General features: G+C 35.9%; 1 protein-coding gene across 2 annotated transcripts; it reads right to left on the bottom strand.

The window, feature by feature from the left end:
- Positions 1 to 142: 142 nt before the first annotated feature.
- LOC147854925 (putative magnesium transporter NIPA3) lies at positions 143 to 17,802 on the bottom strand. 2 transcript variants are annotated; one of them, XM_087331690.1, is made up of 10 exons: positions 17,583 to 17,801; positions 17,389 to 17,445; positions 14,084 to 14,174; positions 13,578 to 13,738; positions 13,333 to 13,460; positions 13,112 to 13,249; positions 12,927 to 13,019; positions 12,403 to 12,526; positions 12,247 to 12,325; positions 11,356 to 11,842 (listed from the first exon to the last, which is right to left on the bottom strand). In XM_087331690.1, exons 1-9 carry the CDS (start codon positions 17,716 to 17,718, stop codon positions 12,249 to 12,251), a joined length of 1,005 nt encoding a protein of 334 aa, XP_087187816.1. In that variant the 5' UTR covers positions 17,719 to 17,801; the 3' UTR covers positions 11,356 to 11,842; positions 12,247 to 12,248. The 2 variants fall into 2 exon arrangements, with proteins under 2 accessions (XP_087187817.1, XP_087187816.1); XM_087331691.1 differs by lacking the exons at positions 11,356 to 11,842; positions 12,247 to 12,325 and adding an exon at positions 143 to 186 and having other exon boundaries at positions 12,379 to 12,526; positions 17,583 to 17,802.
- Between the last annotated feature and the right edge of the window lie 212 nt (positions 17,803 to 18,014).

The raw sequence follows: 18,014 nt of genomic DNA, 5'->3' as shown, positions 1-18,014 counted from the left end.
TATTACCAATGTGGCTGCATTGTTTCACATCAATGGCAAAAAAAACAATCAAAATTAATCAATCACGGAGATACATATATTTATGTGACTTTAGAGCATTAGAGTTGGTTGTTAGAGTGTATGAAACTCGGAACTCTCATTCTATTGATTTAGTATATCATCCTAAGGATAGGTGTTTTGTTATGGCTAACACCCTCTACCCATGCAATTGTGGGTGATCTACGGAACCGAAAATGAATGAATTGGTTATATGCAATGTGGAACAATGCAAGAGACACAATGATACTCAAGGCCTAGAGAAAACATGCACATGAATTGTGGTAGAATGTGATACTCACGACCCAAACTTCCAAAGATAGAATGTGTGGTACACGCAACAATCAATATCTAGTAGATAGAACACATGACAAACCCTAAACCGCTAAACCAATCACTCACAAGCAATTTCTCCATACATAGGTAGAACACATGGTACACACAAGGCTTTGGCCTCACAAGCAAGTAATGTGTGGTAGAACATTGTGATACTCCGGACTAGCAAACTTGTCACGAAACAAAGCAAAACAAAACAAGCAATGGAGCACACATAGAGAGGGAGAGAGGAGGAGGAGGAGGATATAACTTGCCTAATGTTGCGAAACAACAAATTTGAGAAGCTTGAGCCATGGGGTGGATGGAGACCATCAAGTTAACAAGGTATACCAACAAAACCAAACACTAAAAGTAGTAGTAGTAGTAGCAGTAGTAGTAATGGATGTAGTGAAGGTTTTTTTTGGGTTCTTATTTGTTCATAGATATACTCTTTCCTCTCTTTCTCTTTATATCTATATGTATAATGTATGTATATATATATATACTACTCTCACACACACTTTACACTATTTCCCTCCTCCCAACGTTCACTGACAAAATAGAGTTATTTTTATTTTCTTTCTTTTATTCAATAAAATAATAGCGGATTTTGTTTTTTTGTCTTCTTAATTCTTTCTTCACGAGATGCGTCGTCTTGGGTTCGAAACCCAACGCATCAGTTATCCATAACATTATCCTTTATTTTCTTTTTATTCTCTATTATTATTATTATTATTATTTATTTTAATATATTTTATTTTTGCCAATTTATTTAGTTTTATTCTTCCTTATTTATTTATTTATTAGGAAAAAAAAAAGCAAAAAATCAAGGGGAGCTTTCACTTCACTAAGTAAGGCAATTTATTTACTCACACAACATAAAATTACTAGAACCACAATGGGTGTAGTATTACGAGGGGGTACATGCCGATGTTAAAACTACCACTGTATCATTGGCTTTTAGTGTCAAGTTGTAGCAAAATAACATCTAATCTTGATCTAAAAGAAAAAACAGAGTATCTGCCAAAGACCTATGGGTTTTTTTCCCCATGATTGCAAATTAGACTCATTGGAAGCTTGATGAGGGTATGAATTTCAAATCCTTTCGAAGATTATACCAAATTTTCTCGACATGTGGGTGCATGAGCTTGAGCTCCCCGATATTGACAATGATTCAAACATATGAGCTTGTACATGACTTGCCCCCGTATGCTAGAAAAAAAGTGCATCCCAAGTGTGAAAAGCTTGCATTATGGGTATATGACTTGGGCTGCATGCTTTGAGGTACTGAGGGGTACACATTTATTCAACACTATGTTTGGCTAAGTGACTTCTTAGTTGACTGGAAAATGTGATTCCAAAATTTGTTATTGGAGATTGAAAAGATACAATGTTTGCTTCTAAATATTCTTGCTCTCTAGGGTTTAGAACATTTTCTTGGACTAGCAAAAAGTAGGGTATTGACATCAATATCCTCGATGGAAGCAAAAAATCACAATGTAGATTGACAAGTAAATGATGAGGAGAATAGGCAGTAGCCACAATTACATTGTGATAGCTAAAGCTACATTTTGATTCAAAAGAAACTTGTATTCTTGAAGATCAAACGAGCTTATTGATCCAATATTGCTTCCATACTAAGGGTATATTCATTTGACAAGTCTCTTAATTCAAGATCTTGATGAGTTTTATTATGGATGTTGTTGAGCTTTTAAAAACGTGTTTTTGTCTCTCCATGGCTCTACATCGCCCATGCAAGTAGCAATGGGCACGGTTTCGGCTCAAACCGAACCGAACAGCTTAACGGTTTATTGGTTCAAAGATAAATAAACCGTTTGGTTTGGTTTCAAATATTATGATCCGGTTTGGTTCGGTTTTGAATTTCATGGTTTAGCGGTTTAGCAACTTATCTGTTTCGGTTTGGTTTGGTTTTGAATTTCACGGTTTAGCGGTTTCGGCTTATGTGGTTTGGTTTTAAGGTTTATAGGTTTGGTTTGGTTTTGATTTATGATAAACCTATTTGGTTTGGTTCTAATTTTGTCATAAACGGTTTGGTTTAAATGGCTTCATAAAATTTAAACAGTTTAGTTTGGTTTTTAATATAAATAAATGGTTTGGTTTGGTTTCAAGGCCAAGAAACTGAACCGCGCCCATTGCTACATGCAAGTCCATCAATACCATTCCATTCCATTCCTTGTTAACAACCAAATCTCTTAATCGTGGACTTTTCATAAGGGATCATTCACACAACCACTTACATATACCCCTTCACATAATAGTTGTAAACATGGATCCCCAAATGATACCAATTTCACGGGGAATCCTTTATACATATGTGAGATAAACATATCCCTAAACATCTATACACCCTTACATTCAACATCCACAATTTACATAGTTCGTTTCCAAGTTCTAAAAGAACTATACGGACTTTGGACTCATGAGTATATCTTTAGCATAATGTAATCATTATGATATCTATTAATGCAAACTCATCATTCTCATAACATTAATATAAACTCATCATCGTCATATCATCAAAATAAACCTTAATCATTGCAATACTATATTAAACCCATACTTATAAGTTATACACATTGATAATTTTTATTCCTTAATGTAAGTTATTCAACCTTGTCATTGATACCATTAACATTGATAAACCAACACAAACAAAATCACCACAATAGGTAATATTCGATTAAACCACGTTCCCTCTATATTTCCTTCTAAAGTTGCATTGACAACGGTGCTTGTGACTAACTTTGTGATTGAATGCATGCTCCTCCATGATGATGCTTGCCCACAGCGAGATTCGGGCATCGAGTGAACACTCTTCTCGGCAAGGGATGATGCCATGCTATCCATGCTATTTTCTATAGGCAACACCACTCTTTAGCTATATTTATTGGAAGTTATGTGTTTATGCACGATTCCGATTCAAGCAATAACGATATACGATATCCAGCTCAAACCATGATGGCATTAGCAAATAAATAAATTATTTAAAAAAAAGACCTAGTGATAGGAATAAATAAAGAGATAAACATCAAAACTAGTGTTCAAATAAATACAAAAATAAATGAAAAACAAAAAAAGCTAATATTGTATATGAGAAAAAGTAAAAAAATAACATGAAATAAACTTCTTTTAGTGAAAGCCAATGTCATTCATGTTGGAGCAACAATAAAAACTACTTGTAAAAACAAAGGCCTTGAAGTTTTTCTTGTCTAGAAAGGATTCCGCTTTCGACAGGGGTTTGTTTGCCTATCGAATGCAAGTCCCCTCCAAATCGGTATTATAAAGAAAATAATTTTAATGTTCACTTGAGAGGGGCTCGAGAATAGAAGAAAATCCTCCTTTTGAGCACAACTTTGTTGTATATTGGTGTTTGTGCTGTGAGTTTTCACCTTGTCTCGAGGTTCCCCACTAGCAATATAAAGAGTCATTCAAAACCAAATACACAAATAAAAACAAATGATGATTTGATTTATTTGTTTGTTATCATTTTAGCTTTAATCGAGTGATTTGTAGTCTTCATTTGTAATCAAGTATTTCTTATTCGGTGCACAATTTTTAAAGGGGTATTTTTTTAATTTTTATGATGCAAATTTGTGGACAAACCCAATAACGCTGAGATTTATGTGTTGGGTCATCGATTTGTGAGGATAATATTCATTCTAGGCTTGTACGTCAAACTTGGAAAAAGGGATGGCATGGAGACTAGGCAATGGAAGGAGTGGTTGTGTAGTTAACAATTTGGTTGGTTTTGTCATTAAGGTTAGCAACTTGTTTTCTTAAGTCAAAACTAAGCCACAAAGTTGTATATGCTCCTAACATAGAAGCACATTTAACTTACAAGTTACAAGTTACAACCCATTGTCTCGTTGTTTTGTTGTAATGCCTTGCTTAATATTTCTTCTTAATTTCATCGTTGTCTCTCATTCTTGATTGGTGTATGCATGCATATCTTCTTCCTCACAACAAATCAACATAACCCGGATAAAGAGAGTTGCCACAAATTACAAAATCAATAAACCATCCAAACCCTAAACTTTGTTGGATCACTCCACTTTGTATGTCAACAATAAAGCATCCAAAGCAAGGTAAAACAAGTGGGCTCAACAGTTTTGGTCTACATGGTGTAATGGTATGATTTGTGGACCCAAATTGGCACTATGGGCAATTTTAAATGAAGATTTAGAGAGAACCATGAATTTTCTTTGAGTGTCTGAAATAGGTTTTCAACTTGCTGTGTTGGCTTCATGCATTTTGGCATTCTTCTTGAATTATACAATCTTTTTGAAGACAACACCTTACTCTCCCTTGACTCAAACAATTTGTGGGAATATGAAGGACTTCTTTACTGTGGTATTTGGGACTATATGCATTTTGCAAGCTCAAAGGAAAGTGAATAATACACAGGTACTAATCGATGCTAGAGGTGAGGAACGGAAATTTTGGTGGAAAAGAGAAATATAGAGCCATGGATGCATGCATATTCTAGTAGCAAAACATACACACAGAAAAAGAGAGCCAGAGAAGTGATTGTTTTAAAAAATTGTGAGGAATGGAAAGTTTGGAGGAAAACACACACACAAAAAATGAGAGCCTTAGATGCATAAGTAATCGTTTTTAAAAATTGGTTTGTTTGTGGGCAAATTTCTCTTTTTGAGATAGTGATTTTAGCCTTCAAAGGGAAAGGTCATCAAAGTTCTTCTATGTAATGGATAAATCAAATAGAAATCTTCCTATCTCGCTTAAGAAAATGATGGTTGCACTCTCAACAAGGCTATGTAGAGTATGGTGTTCATGACGAGGCACTAAAAATGCTTTGATTGAATAACGTAAGAAGGTATCTTGCCAAATGATATCACTTATCTTTGGTCTTTTCTCGGATGATCTATAATTGTTGAGATGGCTTAGATTATATTTTATTTGTATATTGCCCCTTACCACTTTAATTTTAATACCAATGGAGGATATTTTTATGGAAAAAAAAAGATACCTACTCTCCCTTTCTTGTAGATGCACATAGAGACACATCGATCAATAGAGTGAATTAATAGGCTAGCCAATCCATTGATATTAAACCCTTAGGTACTTAGCAAACAAGCATGTTAAACTTTTAACTCTCCTATTTGTCGATTTTTATTCCGTAGTTTTTGTGCTTTTCTTTTTATCGTCTTACGGTTTACCCATGAAAAAATATTGTAGCACTCATAAAAGAGAACAATTGAAAATGTATGCGAGAATTAATAATAATGGGAATTATTATACAATGCATTCAAAGAATATTGTATACAATACTTGTGGACAGTGGTGATTGTTGCCAATGCTTGGAGGCAGGGCACTCGACCATGATATTTTGTTCAAAACAAACAAACTTATTACGCATTAATCATGAAAGTGCACATGTCAAGTTAGGGATGCCTCTTTAAAGCAATCAATGATACACATAATCTAGTGTATTTGATTATCACATAAACCTGTTTGTAATAGGTTCTTTATTACATTGAAAGTTGTGTCATGAATGAACTACAATGAGAACCATGGTGTTCACTATTCACAAAGGTCATGGGGTGGTGTGGTGTGCATTGAGTCATAAGGGGGTGGGAAACATGCAGGGAATCTTATTAAATTTGATGTATAATATAGGAGTGCTTTAAAGTGCACCGACGTAGTGGAGTAGTGGAGGTGGGACAGAAAGCCAACCTCAAAAAGGAAGTAAAGAAGCAAAGGAACAAAAAAGGGAGAGAAGGTCGTAAGGTTAATATTTAGGTGAAAGCCTAGGAAGTTTACTTTCTCTAAAGGAAGTGTGTATACAAAAGGGTTCCTTTAAGTGTGAAATGTAATCACGGGTATCGTCTTCCCCGTCCATTCCTAAGGAGAGGCCAAGTTTTGGAGGTTCATGGACGAGTTACCATGGTAGGGGTTGGGAGGCTCATGATCCACACATTATGTTACGTTTTCTTCATCAGACCACAAAACCATATTCTTCGCTGAACGAATAAATCACACTCACCCATGCATGTTAGAGCTCACCCCCAAAGGTACTAACTACGAGACTTGTTGGTGGATTGTTCATGGACAAGTTACCTCAGGAGAGATTTGGAGGCTCGCGTGGCCCACACATTATGTTACATTTTTTTCATCAATACTACAGAACCATATTATTCTTTGAAGAACTAAATCACACTCGCCCATGTAACCCATCTATGATTGTCAAAGCTCACCCCCAAGGGTATTAACTACGAGACTTGTTGGTTGTGCGTGCCCTTTACCTCGATTAAATTTGGGTGGCTCATGTATCACACTCTAAAGCAATGTTCAGGTCTCTCAAGTATAACTGTCTAACGCAATGCTCTCACATTCGATGAGCCGATCCGTCCCAACACATTCTCCACATTCTTTAAAACCTAGGCCGATCCCTCCCTACACATTTTCCAAATGTCGGCCCTGGCAACTAATGTCCACACTCTCAATGGCCAAGACACACTTGGAGATGAAACTCCCGAGTTTCGGGTGACACACGTCGATAACGGGAAAATATTTCACTCGAAAGGTCGTACTCGAACTCCTGAGGACTTAAAAATCTCTCTCTCTCTCTCTCTCTCTCTCTCTCTCTCTTTATAAGGTCTATCTCTCTTTCTTTCTTTCTTTCTCTCTCTCTCTCTCTCTCATTCATTTATTCATCCATTCACAAGTGGGTTACCAAGATGAGGGTTAGATCAATCAAGAGATGGTGGACAGAGTTGAGGAAGGATATGCAGAGATCCATGGATGCACAAATCAGAGCATTGATGCTTTATATGAAGCTCCACCATGACCATGACCTTGACTTTGCCCATCATCACCATCACCATCGTTACCAAATCCTCATTCCCAATTCCACACATACAGTCAATGAATATAACACAAATGACCGGATTTATTTAAACCTTAGCCCTAATTCTCATCATCACCATTCTCATTATACTAAGAAATCATACAAACTTGGTAACAATATGGCTAGGCTGGGGAAATGGCGCCACGACGGCCAATGTGAGTCCGCCAAGTGTCAGGCCCTTATTCGCCGGATTCGGACGCGCGCTCCAACCTCGTGTTTTTCGCCTGCCGTGTGTGTCGGGGCGGTTGCGTGTGAACGCCCTCCTCGTCTTAATTTGCTCTATGATCCCATTAGTTATGCCCTCAACTTTGATGATGCTCCAAAATAATAAACACCAAATTTGAGAACTGTCTCAATAATTCTAAACTACATAATTGCCCTCATTGTCACTCCAATTTCTTTATCTCATGCTCCAATGGACTCCTCTCATCTATGGAATGCATGTATGTGTGTGTATGTATGTATGTGTGTATGCATGTATTGTAACATGTATATACATATACATGTGCATAGTACATACAGAACCACCCACTACAAATATGTATACGCGTGCCAATGTATGCGCAATGGAGATTTTTGTCCTTGTATGCTACAAATATTTAGGATTTTGGGATCTCGTTTGGAATGTTGTTTAGTTTACAAAAATATGCACGCTTGAGCAACAAGATTATTGTCATATTTTTCACCTCTGTTTTCTTACAACATTACCAAGCTATGACACATCATGTAAGTTTCTTGGTCATAGTGTATTGGCAATTTGCGCTTCATCTTCATGTTTTGTCAACTTCAAATATAATTGGAAATGCTTGTTAACTATCTTAGGTTGTGCTGGTTATGTTGTGAGTTCCTAACTTGATAGAAACATTGACATGAAAGGTTACCTATCGATGTGATAAAGCTTGGTGGCAAGTATGTTGCTTTGAACTTCTAGCATCAAGATTATTACGGTAAAGAAACACCATACCAAAGTATGTTATGATTTGCAATTATGTTAGTTAGGTGGTTGGTTGTTGACGGATAGAGATCTACATGTTGTTAGCAAAGGCCCATTAAGAGATGTTAATTCAATCTAGGGTACATGTCTTATGTGCACATCAAAACTAGGTATATTTATTACATGCATTGATTGTAATTGGTGCGTGAATTGATGTTGAATGAGAAGACAGTTCAAATGAACAGGCTATCACATACTTAAAAAATGTTATGTCATTTTCAATAATACAATATTATAGTCTTTTCTTTGCTTGCAAACTTTAGCAAATCATGTTATGACTAATGTTGTTGGCTTGTCATATGTAACAATAAAAATACTTGATTACTTCTCTCTTTGTCTCATTCTACTCTCTCTCTCTCTCTCTCTCTCTCTCTCTCTCTCTCAAACACCCAATTATATTAATAAATGTGTGTGAAAACACTAAAATGGTACTACAATAGTGTGGTCACCACTATTACAAGGGTAGTGGGACATGTTAAATTGCCAAAAGGCAAGATGAACACTTAATTGAGGGTAGATATTCTTTGAGTTCATGCTTAATATCAAATACGAAACTATTGTGCATATCCCAAATATGATGCAATCCCCACTATCTCAATAATAGGAAATGGTCTTCATCTCTCATTTTGGGTTAACATGTGTGAATTATGAGAACACTCATTATCGTGGCGTCAAATAAAAATGCTACAAAACTTGCCAAACCTAGAAATGTAACTCCAAATCTGACTAGCGATTGGTCATTGTATGAAATGACAAGTAGTATTTTCTACTTGAACAGTGCAAAAGAAGCAATCCCTTGTTGCTAGTCCCATCGCTTTAGAGTAATCTCAAAAGCAAACTCTGAATCAATACTCTCCAAAATGAAGTCCTTTGCTTTAAATGGCCATTTAGAAGGCCAACTATGTTTCAAGATTTGCCACCATCTATAATCAAAGTTATTGTCACAATGTACAATCTCTAGCAGGTAGACACATTCCTTTGTCGAGGGTTCACGGATATGGCAAAAGACGGAAACATTCAAGTGAGGATGGAAACTGTATTTTGTGACACTGATTGGAGAGTGTTGTTGTACATGAACTTGGCCATTGAGAGAAAGTTGATCCAATTCTCTTACTGGTAGGTGATAGTGCACCATAGGTATCATTCAAGGGTTTGGTTGACTCGTTCAGTTTGGCCATTGGTTTGGGGGTGATATGTCGAGGATAGGTTCATAAAAGTGTTGAATGCCTAAAGGAGTCGTATCCAAATCTAGGAGATGAATTGAGGCTAGGGAACATAGGTGATATCGTCCAATAAGAAAAGTAATCGATTTACATTTGCCTCCATCTATCGTGGGCATCGATTCGGATTTGTTGCCTACGAAATACCAAGACTTTGTTGATCAATGTATTCGAGAAAAGAAATGCATATCTCTTGCTTGAACATCAATAATGTGATTGCCCAATCGATCTACAAGATGGCACCCATCTACCTGTCCACCCCATACATAGATTGTCTGAACAAGAACTCTAGGCTCTCTAAACATACCTTGATGAGATCCTCAAGAAGGGTTTCGTTCAACTTGCCAAGTCACCAGTTAGGGTGTTTCTTAATCCCTAGGAATCATGGGTTAGATACTCAATCCTTGAGAACCCCTCACCAAAGATCATGGTAAGAGTGATGGGAATAATACACAGACTGCAATTAATAATTAATGTTCGTTGGATAGAATATGATAATTCGGTTAATATACTCACAGTCCGAATCGTCTCGTAATTACTCCGTCTGGATCGGCGAATCACAATGTTATTTACTTATTGTTAAACACACATCGAAATCAAAATAGTAGGGTATTGTATGCACAAACTTATAGATATCTATTACGCTTCATATACGGACAACTTTATACAAGACTCATGCCCCTTCTTTATAGGTAAGCATGTGATGATACAACACCAGATCAAATCGGCACATACTTCCGGATCATATCTCTTTATTAAGAGTCATAGCTATTTTGTCCTAATCTAAATCGTCACTTCTAATAATTTAATTACAATAATCTATTGGTTTCATTAATAGTTGACTTCACACCCCTAGCCGGTTTATCCGATTCGGCGCAAATGAGATCAATTGATTTGATCACCAACCTACCCTCAATCAATAAGTACAACTTGGTTCTCATGATCATTGATTGGTTTACAAAGATGGCTCACTTTACCCCATGTTCAAAAATATCTCAGGGGTGGAATTTGACTAACTGCTTTTGAAAAAGGAATTTGACTAACGGCTTATTGGACGATATCACCCTCGATCATGGGTTTCAATTCTTCCCCCAGTTTTGGTGACGACTCCTTTGAACATTCGGCACTTCTATGAACCTATCCTCGACATATCACCCCCAAATTGATGGTGAATTCAAGAATGTGGTGATCACTTGATAATTGAGAATGAGATCTAGAACCCCATTTATTGGCCACCTAATCCCGATCCAATTGAGTGTGCATTCACATGTTGCCAGCACCCATGTGGATGCCTAGAACCATAACAACTTTGATCAACATAAAAGATGAGACAATATAGGATTACAAAGGATCAACAAACTACTCAAAGGGCTTAATAAGTTCCATATAATTCAACTTTATAATGCAATAACATTATGATTGAAGGATACAATCTAATTATGATGCTTATTGTTCTTAATAACATAGCACCACTTCATTTTATTAGTATTTTATTAATATTTTGATCTAATCATATCATCTAACTTTGACAAATCCTCATCTTATTAGGATGATTATCAATCACTTTTACCTAAGTATTATTGTTATTGTGTGTAGAAGTAGCTCTATGGGTTACCTTTAGGCAGTCAATATATCTCAATATTTTCACTATTTCTAAGATGTGATTACTGTTGAAATTTTCCATGGCAAACATGTTACTTGGCCGTTAAAAAGTGGCATAAATTTGTTTCAACATACAATGAAGGGGATGAGCATAAATAAACAAGTACTAACACATGCATGATTATGCAGTGTGAAGGATTATTCAACCTCCAAGGAGAAACCATTATCGTTGTATGTCAATATAGAACAATGAAAGATAAACATGGACAAATTGATGAAACATGAAAATTTTCACGGTAAAAACTTGGGAGTGTTCATGTTAGAATTTAGGTAATAAATGGTTATAAACCATAAGATGATGCACCAATACAAGGAATATGATGTTACAATATTCATGGAATGACAAACTCATCTTTACCAATGTCTTGGCAAAAAGTGTTTTATACATGACTTGAAAGAATCGTGGAGAAGTTGAGTTATACATAATCCTTGGGTATTGTTGTACAAAAATATAAGGCAATTCAAGCTGATGGTAACATATGGACACCCCATTATATATTCAACAAAAGAAATACTCAAGATGGAACAAAGACAAGAAAGTTGTTACCCACATGAGATCAATGAGAAGAACCCTTTTGAATATGAGATTTATGGCCAATGACACCTCTCAAATCAACATTTGTTGACACAACGAGGAACATAAAACGGAGAAAGAATGCTCCATAAGTGGGCCATGATTAGAACTATTGAACATGAGAACCTATGAACAAGCTTTACATCAAGTACCTGCAAAATTCACACCAATAAATCTTTTAAAATTTTACAAGAGTATCCATTTGGGCCATCTAGCCTTTCCACGACGAGTTCATTTGCCATCCAGCAAGAAGCAAGAAGCACGAGGCAAAAACTCTTCAATACGCTTAATGAAATTTTACTAAACATATGCTTGCGATGACCATTTCTAGATCAAGGGTTGCTCCAATTGAGTCCAATCTTCGAATAGTTTTCTCAGTTAAATCAAATCCATTAATCTGGTGGTGCTGACATAAGAGTATCTTGAGGTATACAAATTTTAGTGTACTTATTTCGTTTTGTACAAAGAGGCCCTTCTTCCTTCTGTTTCTCTTTAATATCCACCGTTACAAACATGGAACAACTAAGAAAAAGCGTTGTACAAAAGAAAAACCAACCTTCATTTGTTGAATTGTTTGGAATCATTTTGATCTGCAAGAAGGCGTTTTGAAATAGGAGAGAATGGATAATATGCAGCTGTTAAAAAAGTGATGCAGGTCAAAAGTGATGTTTGAAATCTGAATTTTAACTATAGAGAATATAAAGATACTCACTTATTCGGAAGAAATCAGGATTCCCAATATCCTTTGACACTATTAGTAATGTCATGCCAAACAAGATGATCAAGAATCCACACATTTCTGAGATTATACTTGAAGTAGGCTGGCCTTGCCAACTCTGTATCACTCACATAATTATATATTTTTAAATTACTCTCTCAAGAGGTTTATCTCTGTTGCAACAGAATTAACTATACATTTTTAACATTATAGGGAGACTCTCCAAAAAAAACTTCTGAGTTTTTCCTTAAATCCCTCAAATGAACCTAAATTTTCATTATTTTCCAAAATGCCTATGGGGTAGTTTCAAACAACTCCCTCTCACCTATGTTTCAATTATATTTACTAATTACAGCAACCCCCCGGTTAAATCCACCTCGTTTTTTTCTTGTTCCAGAACCAGGACATTTGGGAAAACTAATGAAAACCTGAGAGAAGGGCATTTGTGAGAATAAAAGATATCTTGGAGGCTGGAGCTTTCCTTAATATTATGTTCTTACTGGTAGATAAATTCTCACCTTGAACATGATGACACTTGCCAAAATTGTGCATGATGTAAACATCACATAGTATATCAGAGAAACCACTGTTGTATCAAATGCATCCAATGCCTGGGATATTACTGCAAGTTAACTCCTCAGAACCAAGAAGATAATCTTCCAGTAAAATAAACACATAAATAAATCCAAAATTTAGCCCCCACCATGTTTAAGTAATTCAGCTGCGTTAAGCCACATACAATCACCACAGCTACAAAAGCCCATATATGTGGATGCAAAAATTGATTATCCCCTTGAATACTCAGCTTAATGGCAATACCAAGAGCTTTTACACTCATTACCTGTTCATGAGTAGCATGGATATCAGATGTTAGATTTTTTTTATCTATCTATCTATCTATCTATATAATTATTGTTTACATACTGTTAGCGATCCCGCAAGTGAGCATATACTGATACACACGATCACATGAGTCCGACCATACACAGGTATCAAGAATATGATCAAGACAAATATCATGGCAGTGGCCAATATCATATATATTACAAAAGCTGCACAGAAAATGTATAACTAAGAGTGCATTCCCAGATATCATAGAAAAATACAATTATACTATAAATAGGTATATATACACAAACTTATCTCAAAAAATATATACAAAAGCCTACCTGATTGCGTTGCAAGCTCCCAAATCTCTTCCACAGACTCAATATTCTGATCCCTTGGGGCATGTAGCACCATTGTTACAGACCCGACCATGCTTAACATGCAACCCAAAACTCCAAGGGCATGAAGATTCTCTTTGAGAACTATGTGCGCTAAAACAGCACTGTAGAAAACATCCCATGAGGTTGTTTATGAAGTTTCTCTTAAACAAGTGGGTTGAAACAGTCTTTACCAAGATAATGCCCACATATATGTCCATTTTCTGCTTATTGGTTCTTACTTCAAGTAAAATAAAGTCATGTTTACATTACTATGAAAATATTTACAGCATACACTTCATGATTCTTTCATCGAAACACATGCACTACGTTTTTTACATATTATATGCTTTTACTTTACTATATTATGTTATACATTTATCGCATATGCTTACTGATTTTGGCAAATGCATATGCATTCTTTCAACAAAACATGTAAAGAAAAGTAGTTGCATACTATATGCTCTTACCTTACTATAATGCTAACAGCACCAAGAGGGGTTACCAAAATGGCAGGAGCATATGCATACGCTGCAAAATTAGCCACTTCACCTGTAATCACTGCAAATATTCCATTTTTTATTGATAAATACTAACAATGTCCTGTTTTCAATAACTATTCTAAGCAAACTTTATGCTCAATGGCAAACTAGTTGCATAAGTGAAATCAATATGCACAGTCATTTTGATTAAAATCTTCCTTGAAGATTCAGTTGACAATGATCCACCTCCCTGATCATTACAAGGGAAATGCAGCTTATTTCTTTTCTTTTTCTTTGTATTAGGCCTATACTCTAGTGATAAGCCATGTCCATATACACTTGGGTTCAAACCTCACTGACAACACTAATTTTCTAGATCACCGTGGAATGTAGGGGTTGAATGTATGACCTGCTAGTTTCTGCTGAGCACCTTAACAAGCAAGGTACATCCATCTAGGCTCAAGTGTATTTGTCGAACCACTCTATGCCAGGATTGTTCTAGGTGTCCCCATTTCCCAGTCATAAGCTTCAGATTACGCTAAAAAATTGCAACATAGCGAATTACCCAATGAGCATGTCACACATCCAAACTAAATGCGGAAGACACCAAAATCCAAGCTCAGAATATAATGCAGATCCTACTGTGATGGAAACTTTTGGAATATTTAAGAGTATCGATACAATGGAATGGACACCTGATTACAAGGATGCCTAGTGAATCCAAAACAATCCCAGTCAACTGATTGCAGGGAAGTTTGAAACATACACGGAATTGCATTTGGATCTTTCTCTTTCTGGATAGATTAGTGATGGAATTGGACTACATATATTGAATATTGAAAATTTCCTCTCCAACCACCACAACATTTGAGAACATTTTGTCTTCAAAGCAATAAGGATTTATTCTAGAGGGTGTGGGCACACTACTTTACCCAAACATCATCAACGACATTTTCCACACAACCCATGAAGACAAAGCTCTGATCAGAGAACTTCTCCAATCAAGTACATCTTCATCTTTCTTTGACGTAATGGCAAATGATCAATAAGATCCACATGATGTTGACAACCCAAATGGTGTCCAACTTTGATGAGCCAACATCCATAGGTTAACACCCAAACACATGTACAGATGAAACATTCACTATTCTTGAAATGAGACTCAGAGGGGAATCTTTATTGGAAGCAACAAGGCATTTCTATGCCAATGAGAGATGAGATAGATAGATAGATAGGTAGATTATATTATTGTCTTCGGAGGTCAAATATGACCCATGAGACCAAAAATATTACATTTCACCTGATACGTGTGAAAGTGAGTAGCGACTCTCGATGTTTAAGAACTTTACCAATGAATGAGAGAGAGAGAAGAAAGAAAGAAAGATATATTAATGTCTTTTAAGAGGTCAAAATAGCCTATAAGACCAAACAAGAGATTACATCTTAAGTGTTGTCTTGTCTTTGAGAACAAGAAATCAAAATAAAATAAATATTACTAACTAAATATAAAAGTAAATAAGATAAAAAGAGACTAAACAATATGGTTTTCGGCAAATGTAAGATTCACAAGTTAGATATATTATAGCTTTTGTCTTCAAAATATGGATACATCCAATGCATTTGTATTTGATGATGGGCATGGAATTAGAGCAAAGTTGAAGGTAGAATTGATGTGGCAATTGTGTTTATTGGAGAAAATCAAAATTCTTTCCTTGATGGAGTATGTGTCCTGCCTATTGGCAATTTAGCATGTCCCAATATCCATATTGCGGTTGATACCACTCAGTTGTGGTATAATTATAGTGTTTTTCACACATTTATTAATATAATTGTGTGTTTCCACCAAGGGAGAGAGAGATACACTGAATTTTAAGAGGCCAAAATGACCCATAAGACTAAACAAGAGATTACCTCAGAACAACAAACCAAAATAAATATAACTAAGTAAATAGAAATAGTGTAAGACATGACTAAAGTATCTCGTCATTGATACATGTAAGATTCTCAAGTCAAATATATTGTAATTTTTGTCTTTGAAAGTTCCAAAACGTGTTTATATTCATCATTGGCATGGGATGAGATGCCCTAGTGATGTTAGGATTCAAGGAGACACTTGACAATGCTACAATTATTTTTAACTCATCATACAATAGAGAAAGATATGCTAGCAATAATGTTTAATTTTAAAACCAAACGAAGACAATATGCATAAATCAGACAATGTTAATGGGAGATCTCTAACAACGAGAACAGACACCATCTAAAGCGCAATCAAGAAATGAAAAGGTAAAAACAAATATAACCTTAATAGGGAATTCACAAATCCCTGGAGAGCACATCAACCATCTAAGGCACAATCTAGCATTTGTAAATAAATAAAAATACAAAGAGAAGATTCCTTATGTTATTGGAACTTCTTATTCTAAGGTCAAAACACACATTATCATAATATTAACAAGGTTTTCCAGGGTTTGTTTTCAGGCTTAGTGTGCATATTTGCAGATAGGGACATATGTATAATGTAATGAGATCTTGGATGGGTCAAATAACCTAGACAAATGCCACTACCAGTTTAATAAGTTGATTGAATTAACAAAACATCATGTTGGGCAATGAGAATTCTTAGGTATTACAACATATGCTTTGAAACCCTTTCTATGACAGCAGCGCACACCAGACACTAAAGGAATCATCACTGATAATTTAGTAAACTGACGCGAACCAAACTGTAAAGCACAAGAGAAGACATACAAACAAGTTGGAATGTAAAAACATACGCATCCAGAACTTCAAATATGAGAGACAACATATAGGATATTTACAGCACTTTGACAACAGTGCATGCATAGTTTAGGTTTATCACAAATGTACAATTAGGAAACTGAATGCAAGTTTGTTATACTTCAAACAGGTCGTTTCTAAAAATACTTTAATCCCCTTACTTCAATTTTCAGATATGATGGTTTGAGTGTTTTAAACATGTTTGCAATAAATTTCACTGTTTTTTGTGACGTATATAGCATATTTCCCTATGGTTGACTGATAGATATCTAGCACCCTGATGAATAGTGTTTCCTTATGAGTCATACAAGCATGAAAGATTTCCCTTTGTACATTGTTACCATGTTTGCAAGAAAAAGGGATAAATCAACATGAATTAGCATACATCATAGCCTTGTTAGCACATGAATTAGCACAAGCCTCATAGCCTTGTTAGCAAAACAAAAAAGAGAAGCATTCAACATCTAAAATATGAACAAAAAAAGGGAAAAGAGAGATCAAACAATACTTACTTGTCAGCATTCCAGCCCACCAAAGAGGTTCCAGCAAGTATGAATGACCTCCAGAGTCTATAAGTATATTTTTACAACAGAAACATACAAAGTGATGTGAGATCAACATGATGCATACACATAATTCATGCATTCAGACAAAACATAAACAGATTAGAAGTGTGTGTGCGTGTGTTAGTAGTATGTTTGTATACCTGCTGAGAGACCAAGGGTACCGGCTTTCTTGAGACCTTTCTTTTTCATGATAAAGCTAGATCCAATGAAGATGCAAGAGCTTAAGGCGAGGGCAAGGCCCTTGACATTGTCAGGAGTAAAGGATTGATAAACCATGTCTATGGAGATGCCTCTTTCTCTCAGAGATAGATCATTGATTGTCTCAGGTAGGAGGAGCAGGGGGGAGATTTCCTTTTATGTTATCTAATCTGCACAGATCGATTGACTCGAGGGTCTTGTGAGCTTAACGTGTAGCGATGAAAAAAAAAAAAGAGACCATTTCATTCACCACACACACAAACTCTGGTTAAGTTTAAAGTTTGTTTCATCTCGCGGGTCCGAGTTCCCAGAATGACTCCCCTGAGTCTCTCAGACTCAGACCCAGACCCAGACCCAGACCCAGACCCAGACCT

This window comes from Azolla caroliniana, unplaced genomic scaffold (genome assembly GCF_043228905.1).
Source record: "Azolla caroliniana isolate FFs.n. ecotype wild unplaced genomic scaffold, voAzoCaro1.0.p SCAF_15, whole genome shotgun sequence".
Lineage (NCBI taxonomy): Eukaryota > Viridiplantae > Streptophyta > Polypodiopsida > Salviniales > Salviniaceae > Azolla > Azolla caroliniana.
The sequence above is the reverse complement of the archived record's forward strand: the minus strand, read 5'-3'. Positions and strand labels throughout refer to the sequence as shown.